Source organism: Triturus cristatus, chromosome 4_2 (genome assembly GCF_964204655.1).
Source record: "Triturus cristatus chromosome 4_2, aTriCri1.1, whole genome shotgun sequence".
NCBI lineage: Eukaryota > Metazoa > Chordata > Amphibia > Caudata > Salamandridae > Triturus > Triturus cristatus.
The window spans coordinates 375,620,311-375,632,481 of NC_140586.1; the positions used below are offsets into that span (position 1 = coordinate 375,620,311).

The following is a 12,171-nucleotide window of genomic DNA, read 5'->3' on the forward strand; positions in this document are numbered from 1 at the left end:
TCAACATATTTAACTCTGAAAAACAGTTTATGCAAGTAAACCAAATAACAGATTTAATTATGGATGCTGTCATGTACAGGTCCACAGTCAGTAACTCAGTGGAACAGAAAGCCCATTATTGAAATGTAATGCGCATCTTGATCTCAATGATATATGTGATGTATATGATCCTCCCTTATTGAAAAAAAGGAGGCCATGGTCACAAAACACCATTGTTTAATGCATAATTGCTTTGATATTGCTATCTGCCACGTGAATGAGAGAGCTGGATGGCTTATGAGACTTAAGAGTGCTAAACCTGTCCATTCCAGAAGTCCATTGCATCGCATCCAACAAAGCCCCTGGTAAAGATAAACTTGCGAAGGCGGGTACATTTGTGTTGAATTATATTGTCACAAAGAAAAATAATCATTATCTCTGCATTGTTTTCGCAAAAACATTGTAATAAAAAAAAAATAAGACAACTACTGTATCAAATGTAAAAATATATCTAGCAACAGAGCTTATATACCTCACTGCACAGTACAAATGAAATTATAATAAATGCCAATTGTAGAAGTGTATTTTAAAATAAACTGCGCCATGCACCAAACCCATACACAAAAATATAAGAGACTTAACATCAGTCCCAACCAAAAGGTATTTTGTTTCTGGCTAATGAGGTCTCTTAAATAATATAATTCATAATATGGTTAAAACAAACATACTTTTATTGAATACATAGTTATATTTCTCTTAAAAATGCTTTAAATTAATAGTGAGCTAGGCACACATGATTCACCTCACTGGAAATAGAATCCTTTAAGCTACAGAATCTTTATTGCATTGTGCCTATAATTTACGTTTAAGATGTCCTGACTCTTTATGCAAATACAGACTAGTGCAGAAGGGGAAATTCGACTCTGCTTACATACATAAGTTCACCCATGAAAACATCATACACGAGAAAGGTTAAGTAAACTATTAGGGATATTTTAAATTTCTGGTTTCATCAGTTTTTATGACTCTTTTCTACTATAGTTTTTCACCGCCTTCCTGAAAAAAAATGTGTCAGGGAAAAATGTCACTTACATGTCACATTGAACACATTTCAGAGGATATCAGGATGTTCTTTGCGTAGAATTACTATGAAAATTCCTTTACATGTGAATATGTAATTAGTTAATGCAATTATTTTCTTTGGGGACTTAATGGCAAACTACATGGAAGACAGTTCATCAAGACTGTCTTCAGTTAGTATGTGCAAACATATTAAGAACTCTGAAAGCTCCATTTTGGATTTCCAGAATGTCCTCGGAAGTACATTACAACTTTCTGATGAATCATATTGTCACATCAAGTAACCACCATGCACTCAGAAAACATTTCACTTTATGGTTATCAAAAGTTCCTTTATAAAGCAAGGAAGAAAAGCTGGGAAGGGATGTCCTGGACCATTCAATTTCATTGAAATCATTATATTTGTGATAGAGAATAAATAAACCATGACAATTAAAGCCATTCTGGTTAAATTTTTTGCAATAATGTTAAAATTGTGTTTTTCCCATCCATCCTCTTCCACCTCCCGGTTAGAGGGACTCTAAAATGGATATTTAAATCTGCATTGAAATTGTGAATACAGAACAAAGATTATGCACAAATACTACAGAGTCAAACTGGCATAACGTGTTATATTTATACACAACTCTGGAGAAAATATGTTACAGGCTGCATATCATAAGGCACTAAAAAGAAAATGCCCAAGTTATTTTGTAAAAGGAGCAAAACATCTTCCAATCTGGAGAAGAAAATAAAAATAGACTAAAAGGTTTTGCTAAAACCTTCAAAAATATTGAGTGCAATCAAACGCATCCACACACACAGCATTCTGAACAGGACAAATTAAACATTGATTTTACACAAGGCACTTAAAATGATTTCTTACAGTATACTAAAGCAATCGCAATACAGACAAAGAAGAATACACATCTGAATACAGGTCAAAACGAGAAATTGAGATCCTTTGCATAGGTGAAATATGTATTCTGAATTAAAAGACAATTTAATAGGAAATACAATACATACTTAAGTTTAAGCATGACAACTTGTTTTTATGTTAATTTATTCCCACTTTAACCTAAATGTAGTCTGTGTGAATTTACTGTGTAAGAACAAAACGAATTTTAAGTTTGAGAACAGCGCTATTTTAAGAATGAACCAAATTAATAAAATCAGTTTTTTTCTTCAGAAGGAACATGGTAAAAACTATCAAAAAAATAAATGTATTGGAGTAAAACAAAAACGTATATACATGTGTGCCAATCTCGATCGTCCATAAATAACTGAGACATATATTCAAACATCTAGTTCATAAGGAGACTTTCATTCAAGACAGTATAATGTGCAAAACTGCAGCAAGCTACAATATAGAGAGGTCTCAGTACTGGATAGAAAGTATTAAGTCAAACTTCAGAACAATAAGGAGACATTACTTTCACCTTCTGTATGAACCACACTTTTACTTTCCAATCAGGATGACTGCTGTACCATTTTAACTGTACACAAGGAAGTGTGCATGAAAACTGGTTTAAGATTAAACACACTTCGGTATACCGCTGATCAAGTAATTAATCTCACAAACAGTTCAGGGAGGATAAAATTGAAGCAAGATCTGTTTTTAAAAATATATATATTTGGATAGTTGTTTCTCTTCATTATCTGCTTAGCTGCTTGCCGTCACCGCATGCATACGTTTTGCTATTTCATATACATAGGTTATATCTGGCCGCTTTTCCGGGTCTGGATTAATGCAAGTATTAACTAACATCCGAAGCTAGAAAAGAGAACACAAAAGATTTATAAGAAAAGTGTCAACAAGAAAGGCATAGCTGAAATATAAATAATAATTGTTCATACACTTTTCTAAAGTTTACAGAAATTAAAGAGACCGGATGTAGAGGTTGGACGTGCCTACTGTACTATATTATACCACATCAAATGTGGTAATTAATATCAAAAGCTTTTCTCGCTTAACATCTTAATAATCGTAATACAGTGCTAATGTAGAAATAGCAATATTGATGAAAGCAAACGAAGCATTCCTTTAGCTAAATAAAAAAAAGATCAACAAATCTGGTGAGATGCCACATATCTATTATTGTGCACCAATGTTAATTTGTGCAGTGTGTTTTGATGGTTTTACATATGTATGCTATTTGCCCAAGTCAATGTCCATTCTGTTCATTTTTTTGTGGGAGAAATGTCGGGTCAAAGTAGAGCTTTTCTGCAGTTACGCCATCATGTAGAAAGTTGCATTTGTTCATAATAAGAACACTTAATAGAAGCGTTACAAAACAGGCTTATCACAGCCTTTTTTAAATTTGTTTTATATTTATTAATTTAATGTAGCACTTGCATAGAATCTGCCTCAGATTGCTACAGTAAGTAGGTGGAGACAAGAAAGAGCAAGTCAGACCTACGTAATGACATCAGGATAGAAGCTTGAAGAAAAGGGCTGATTCACACACAAAAATCAGAACAGCGCAAAAGCATCAATGTATGCCTATTTTCACAGCATTACCAAAAGTCTCAGGTAAGCTATGGCATCTGTAGCTTACAGAGCATATGGATAGTTTACAAAGCTCAAAATTAACAGTCTTCGCATCTGTGAGAATGTGCAAGTGCAAATTCATATTTTCTCTTTTTTGTCTTCATACTGAAAACAATTGTTCATGCTAAATGTCTTCTTTCACAGCCCCACAAGTGGTGGGTGTCAAATACATTTTTCACCTTTACTAATTATATTTACCTTTGTGAGGTGGAAGTCTACGTTCACAGTCAGTTTGTGAGATGCACTATGAATCTTAGTGAATACCTATGTAATTCCAAATTTGTAGTGTTCACAAGATTATCAATAAGCACCTGCCCAACACGCCCCTGCAAATACCATATTCTCATATCTCCCTCTCTGCCTCGTATAACTGCCGGAAATGAACTTGCCCACATTTTCTTCTTTCATTCCAGTGGCCCAGTGGCAGCTGTAGTAATCTTCAGTGTAAATCAAACCTTTCGCACACTACTGCATTTTTTTTTACCCTCAGGTCAATCTCTTTTCTGCACTTTTTCGGCTCTATCTCCATGGTGGTCCAGTGGACCTCTGTCTCCTTTCTCTTGCTCCGCTTTACCTCTCCGTTTCACTCGTTTTTTTTTACCCTCAGCTCAATCTCTTTTGTGCACTTCTCAGCTTTTCTGCCCTATTTCACTTTTAGTTTTTTTCCCCTCACTATTCCTCCTTTTCCCACCCGTTTTCCCTGCCGCTGCTGCCCCCCGGCCCCTTCCTCCCAGCACGACCAGCGCGACCGGCCCAATCCAGATCCCCTCCCCACCTCCCAGTTGTCCAGCCCTCCCCGACCCCTACTTAATGGCGGGCGCACAGCGGACACGCAGCTGGTGCGCAAAAGGCAACCCGTATGAGCCGCGACCAACGCCAGGAACCCTGGACCTCCGCACCGCCAACGCTACGACCCAACAGCACTCCATGCACTCAACCCAGGCCGCAACAATAACTGCACGCTAACATCACCAGCTGGCACCCATGGACCCTTCAGCTGTCACCGCTGCCGACAAACCTACAGCATCGCCAGGAACACGGACCCAGCACAACCCGACCGAAAGAACCGAAAACCCTGCAATGCATCCTCCTCAATGTCCAATCCCTCCACAAACACGCCACAGAAATCCGGGACCTCCTCGACATAGCGTTCTTCACCGAAACCTGGACCAACACCACCTTGGGACCAGACATCGCCATCGCAATTCCCCAAGGATACAAGATCTCCAGGAAGGACTGCTACACCCGCACGGGAGGAGGAATCGCCATCGTCCACAAATCCACCCTCTGCCTAAGCACACTCCCCAACGAGCCCTCAGACATGATGGAACACTTACACTTCAAGAAACTGACCAGTCCTACCACCACCCTCCGAGGAACCCTCATCTTCCGACCCCCTGGACCCTGCGGACAGTTCGCCAACTCCATCACGGACATCATCTCCCCACATGCCATCGCAACCACCAACTACACCCTGCTGGGAGACCTCAACTTCCACCTCGACAACCAACTGGACCCCAACACCACATCCCTCGTGGACAACCTCCACAACATTGGACTCTGCCAAATCGTGACCAAACCCACGCACTGAGCAGGACACACCCTCTACCCCCTCGTCACAACAGGAAACTCCATCACCTTCAGCCACACCACCGAACTGGACTGACCACTGATGCGTCCACTTCACCTTCAGAACACCCACCATCCACAGACACCAGCACCCACGAAGAAACTGGACCAGAATCACAGACGACCAGCTCACCTCCTCACTCCGCAACTCCATCCCAACCATCGCGGAAAACGACGACCCCAACACCACAGCCCGAACTCTGCACAGATGGATCTCCGACAGCGGCAACACCATAGCCCCATCAAGAAAAACAACAACACTCACGCCAAGAAAGCCAGATGGTTTACCACCGAACTTCGAGAGTCCAGACGCACTTGCCACCACCTCGAAAAGCCCTGGAGGAACACCAAATCCACAGAAGCACACAACAACTTCAGAGCCGCGACCAATGCCCACCACCAACTAATCAGAAAAACGAAGGGAAAAAGTGATTGAAGATAGAATCTCCACACAGGCACACAACAGCAAAGAACTCTTCAACATCATCAAGGAGTTCGCCCAACCCACCAGCGAGTCGACTGACATCACTGACTCACAAGACCTCTGCAACAAACTCAAGACCATCTACGACAACTTCGAGGAAGACAACCAACACACTGAACCACCACCAACGACCCCCACACCCTGAAGCCAGCGATTGACAACTGCACAGCCCAAATCCACTCCGGGGCCCCCACGGACCCCTCCCCCCACCACATCTTCAACAGAGCCGCCGACGCATCGCACCCATGCTCCGCCACACCATCAACCGCTCCCTGGCGACCGCCTCGTTCCCCGACAACTGTAAACATGCCGAGGTCAAACCCCTCCAGAAGAAACCCTCGACGGACCACACCGACCTGAAAAACTACAGACCCATCTCCCTGCTCCTGTTCCCAGCGAAAGTCATCGAGAAAGCCATCAACAGCCAACTCGCCACATTCATCGAAGAGCACAACATCCTCGACTCTTCCCAATCCGGCTTCAGAAAAAAACACAGTACGGAAACCGCCCTCCTCGCCGCAACAGACGACATCCACACCCTACTGGACCAAGGAGAAACAGTAGCCCTCATCCTCCTCGACCTCTCAGCGGCGTTCAACACAGTCTCTCACCTCACCCTAATACGCAGACTCCACGACGCAGGGATCCAGGACAAGGCCCTCGACTGGACCCGCTCCTTCCTCTCCGGCAGAACGCAGCAGATCAGACTCCCCCCTTTCCACACGGACCCTACACCAACCACCTGCTGAGTTCCCCAGGGGTCCTCCCTCAGCCCTACGCTCTTCAACGTCTTCATGGCTCTGCTCGCCCTCGTCGTCAGAACCTACGGACTCAACAGTGCGTCATACGCAGAAGACACCCAACTCATCCTCTCCCTATCCAACAAACCCAACACCGCCAGACACAACTTTCGAGAAGACATGGAAGCCGTCGCCAAATGGATGAAAAACAGTTGCCTACAACTAAACACCAACAAAACAGAAGTACTCATCATGGGCCCAAACCCCGACGTCTGGAACGACACCTGATGGCCCCCCGCCCTCGGAAGCTCGCCCACCCCCACGGACCACGCACGCAACCTGGGAATCATCTTGGACTCCGAGCTCAAAATGGACCGCCAGATCAACTCCGTCTCGTCCTCCTGTTTCCACACCCTCCACCTCCTACGTAAGACCTTCAAATGGATCCCCCTCGAACACAGAAAGACCGTCACTCATGCCCTGGTCACCAGTAGACTCTACTACGGCAACGCAATCCATGCCGGAATAAACAAAAACCTCACACGCAAGCTACAGAACATCCAGAACGCCACCGCAAGACTGGTCCTCAACCTGCCAAGACACTGCCACATCTCCCAGCACCTGCGCACACTCCACTGGCTCCCCATCGAGGCTAGTGTCACCTTTAAGATGATCACCCACGCACAAAAGGCCCTCCACAACACCGGACCAGCATACCTGAACAGCCGACTCCAATTCCACGCACCCCAAAGGACCCTACGATCAGCCCAGCTCTCCTACGCCGTGGTCCCCCGCACCAGAAAAACCAGATCGGGGGGCCGCTCCTTCTCCTTCCTCGCAGCAAAGCCTGGAACGCCCTTCCGCTCCACCTCAGACAGACAACATTGCTTCCCATCTTCGCTAGAAACCTCAAAACCTGTCTCTTCGACAGAGCCCCTCCTTGATGGACTGGAAACTGCACCTCCCCATAAAACCCCCCCTCCCCCTGCGCCTTGGGACCCTTACGGGTGAGTAGTCACGCTTAACAAAAGCTTGATTGATTGACTGCACAAAAAGATTAAGAATAAGCTCTTTAAGGAACTAGATTTATAAGACCTTCTACAACTTATATTTGAAAGATTCCCGTACTGGACAATTAAATGGAAATAAGTCCCAAAGTCACTGGGCAATGACCACTTCACCATGGTGTTCATTATTTTATAAATAGAAACCAATTTAATACACGAGCATGATACATTTACAGGAAGAGTAAAGCCGTTTTTCAATTGGGTTTGCACAAATGTTCAGTACCATGCTATAAAGTGAGATTTGAGAAATGATCTGGAGCACACCAAAGGGGCAAATATTAAAAGTACTGATATAAAATATGTGACCAGCAGTTCAAGTCCAAGACTTCTTTAGAAACAGTAAATACAGCATACAAAGAGTTTCGTCTCAGATATTTTCAAGGCTATCAGATATGTGCAAGTCTTTTACTGACATAGTTTTGTAGATGAAGGCGGAGGGAGGGAGGGCGTGATGTGTTATTTCCAGATTGCATGTGTTTTAAAGTACAACAAAAACGTGGTGTATTGTAAAGATTAGTTAGAAAAGGGGATAACTGTTACCAAAGTGAGGTTACAAATCGTTTGAGAGAAAAAGAAGGCAGATCAAAGAGATGTCTCAATACTCAACACCTGGGTGATGGTGTTAGAAGGGTAACCACGTACAGAACCAAGAGTAGGCATAGACAGGACGTCATTACTCTTTCTCACCAAGTGCACATAGAGAGAAACAAGAAAGCAGCGCAATTCTGCTACCCTTGTTATGTGACAAGCAGCTTATCACAGGGAAGTAGTTTGGAATGGTTTGTAAACTAGAAAGTGAATAAGATATTAAACGAAAAGCCAAATAGGTAAAGAACTGTGAACAATATTTCTAGTAATCTAACAGTACTTAATGCAAGGCGTTGAGTGCCTCTGGTAAGGTAACAATTGTTGAGGGTTCTGTACCCCTGATGTACAGAATTGTACTAAGGGGGACTTTGAATTGGTTGACCGAATTAATGGGTAAAAGTAATGCAGTCCTATGGCGCCAGCTTAAGTGAGAATCAACTAATAAACAATATAAAATCTTGGATTAAAACAAGGATGGAAAAATATTTAAGGAAGGAGAGCAAGCCCCAAACATCAAGTTATGAGGAAGCAGTTCTTACAGAGATGCTAGAACCCTGGTATAGTGATTTTAGACTACATTTTTTGGGTGTTAACATTATGCCCAAATCATTAATTATCTTTAGAGGAGTCAGTGCTTATCCTACTCCTGGAGTGTAAACCATAAACAAGTTATGATGTGCAATGGTTACAAAGCACTAGAACCCCGGTGTATTGATTCTAGTAAAAATGTGGCAGATAGATTATTTATCATTGGGGTGCTTACCATTGCAGGTCATGGACTCTGTGTCGGTAAATGGCAAGGTAGCGTGTTCTTCAGAGTACATAAATTCTAGGTTGTCATGAAAACTGCGAAAGAACTAAATGATCCCAGGTGAGGCTACTGCAAGAAATAGCGCCATCTTGTAAGAGGTTGTGGTGTGGGATATGAGTACTGGTATGTAGTGACATTTTGTATATACTGGTGAGAGTTTGCTTATTTTAGAGTGTTTGTTAATAATGAGCTTACCATTTAGCAGCAGAAAAAAAAAATTCATAATGCAGAGATGTTGGATTGATAGTAAGAGAAGATGCTAAAACATTTAAACATATTTGTTGTGATAAGTATTTAGTCATGTATAACAATAGAAAGTGCAAATACAATATAGTGCATGTTCCATAAGCGATGTGGCTGCAAGTCAAAAATGCACATGATGAATCAGGTAGGCAACAGAATTACTGTTTTGTATTTGTTATTCAAAAGACAAAGCATGAACATACAAATATTTTTATACATGACATCATTTGTTCTGTAATGTGCCATAGTATGTCAGTGGCTAATAACTGGAGGTTGCCAACATTACAATACGATGGCATGATATTTAAAAATGCACATAATGACCTAGGTAGGCAGCAGAGAAGCGCTATCTGAATGTGTTGTTCAATGGTGTGTGTCTAAATCTTATATATGATTTAGCACCACTTTAAAATGGGGGTTACTGCTCCCTTCTTTACACAGTTCTCCATTCTTGACACAGTTCTCCATTTTTGACACATCTAGAAACCATTTTTTGGAAACATTTTACTTGTTTTGCATAAAGAAGTGAAATGTTTCAGATATATTTAAACAGGAGATTGCCAGCCTTGACCAGAGGCGTACATTTCCTAGTCATAGGTTGAAGCTTTCGCATGTAGGTAATATCGAATCACATGGCACTCCTTGCTTTATCAATAATTATCTGCTGTTGTTCATAGATACCATATCATTCTGAATCAGTGACAGCTTAACCTCTCCGTTACCACAGGGTCTTCCCCACTAATCCTTGCATGCCATGAATCTGCTACAATTTCCCCAGATTTTCTCAAACTTGTGCAGACACATTTCTCTTTGCCATCATGCTGACCTTTCTAGTGGACTGCTCCTTTCGCTGCACAACTGCACCTGGCAGGTGTTGCTGCCCCCGTTGCTGATGCTCTGGTCAGGAGTTCGAGGCACTCCTACACCAGCAGGCTCCCATCTGTGCATCATCCCTGGTAGTCTATGGTACAGCATCACTGTTCTGCTGCAGGACTGCCTTTCCTTTTCTATTTTTCACCCAGAAACAGTTCAGGTAACCACAGAACGTTCAAAACGCTGCAGTCAGACTGGTCCTTGACATACCCCATCGTAGCCACATAACTCAACACCTCCGACAACTCCACTCGCTCCCAGTCAACAAGAGAATCACCTTCAAGCTCCTCACCCACGTCTACAAAGCTCTCCACGACGCAGGAGCCTCTCATTCCACGTACCCGCCAGACAACAACACTCTGCCCAACTTGCCCTGGCCACCATCCGATGGATTCAAAAGATCAAAACCGGAGGAAGATCCTAATCCTACCTTGCCGCCAATACCTGGAACACCCTGCCCTTCCACCTCAGACAATACCCGTCGCTGACCCAATTCAGGAAGGATCTCAAGAACTGGCTCTTCGACTGAACCTCCATGCCAAGAGGATCAGCAGCCCCCGCCCCTCTACCCCTCCCAAGCACCTTGAGAGCCTCACAGGTGAGTAGTCGTGCTTGATTGATTATGCATCAGCCCATATTTTCCTTACAGATTTGTACGTGGGGCTACATACATCCTTGCCACCATTATCTGCATGTAATACGTTCATACAGTCTGATTTGGAGGGAGTCACCTTGCTCCACATGCCCAGCAGTACAATTCTGGGAAGCATTTAAAAGAACCTTCCCACATTGTTGCTAGATAATATGGTACACCATTCCAGTACAGCTCTACTGGGATGCACTACCGGTTGATACAGAAGCATACTAGCCTGCACTCTCTCAGGCACTGCACCATGGGCCCCTTCAAAATGTCTGCAATTGTTTCCTGATATAGTATACTCAATACAGAATTTTTAATTGCACCAGTCCAACTCCAAAACAGATATTTAGTCTGAGGTAGGTACATGCTTCTTTCCAGTCTGTCCCAGTTACACTGCCTATGTTTTAGCTTATCTAGAAGTGTGTTGTTTATTTGAGACAGAGCCTTCTTGTGTAGGTGGGTGCTTATACCCTATATTCTAGTGGTAAACTGTTCTGGCTGTCCTTTAGCTCCCTGGATTTGTTTTTGCCAGTGAAAGTCATAGTTGCAGATATTAAAATGTTTTCAACCCAGCCAGATTGTACTCTAGCTTGAGGTCCTCAAAAGCGTTGGGTGCTATTTGCAGTTCATATAGTGCAGTCACATCGCCTCTGGTAGGGAGATCATCTTCAACATAGCGGCACTGCATACCAAGGACAATGGAACCTTTCTACAATGGACAGTATCTTGTTTAAAACTCACCAATATTTCCATAAATACTTGTAACAGGGGTACCATATATAGGCAAATATTTGAAATCTCGGATAGATATCTGTAATGGGCAGTGTAGCATGCCAATGGCCATACATAATATTGTAGATTTACCCCAATTTACTTTGAACCCAGAGTATGGACCAAACATATTGAGGATACAAGTGAGCCTCTATGTTACGCCTGTCAGCCTTAGGGTGGTCTTCCCCGAAAACGTTTTGACTTCCATCTCCATTTTTTGCTAATCTTGTTTATGCTAATCTTAGGACTCTATGCACTTTACTACTGCTAACCAGTGCTAAAGTATATGTGCAATCTCATCAAAACAGGGTAGCACAGGCTTATCCCCAATTGGCATATTTAATTTACTCCTAAGTCCCTAGTATAGTTGTACTACAGGTACCCAGGGACTGGAAATTAAATGGTATTAGTAGGCGTGCAGCACTTAGTGTGCCACCCACTTAAGTAGCCATTTAAACATGTCTCAGGCCTGCCATCGAGACCTGTGTGGGCAGTTTAAAACTGCCATTTCGACCTGGCAAAATAAATCTTTTGCCAGGCCAAAGCCTTCCTTTTTAATATATAGAAGACACCCCTAAATTAGGCCTTGGACAGGCCAGAGGGCAGGATGCAGTGTATTCAAAAAGTAGAACGTGTCATTATAGGTTTTATATGTCTTGGAGGTAAAACGTCTCAAATTCATTTTTCACTACTGCAAGGACTACCTCACCCATAGGATAACAGAGGAGTTACCTTA

At 42.8% G+C, this 12,171-nt stretch overlaps 1 protein-coding gene across 6 annotated transcripts in view; it reads right to left on the reverse strand.

Moving 5' to 3' along the window:
* Positions 1-687: 687 nt before the first annotated feature.
* NEK7 (NIMA related kinase 7) overlaps positions 688-12,171 on the reverse strand; it is a 331,966-nt gene continuing 320,482 nt past the window's right edge. For all 6 annotated transcript variants that reach the window (XM_085601827.1, XM_085601825.1, XM_085601826.1 and 3 more), the window contains one exon: positions 688-2,812. In XM_085601827.1, coding sequence (XP_085457953.1) covers positions 2,702-2,812 — 111 coding nt within the window. In that variant the 3' untranslated portion in view covers positions 688-2,701. The remainder of the gene's footprint in view (positions 2,813-12,171) is intronic.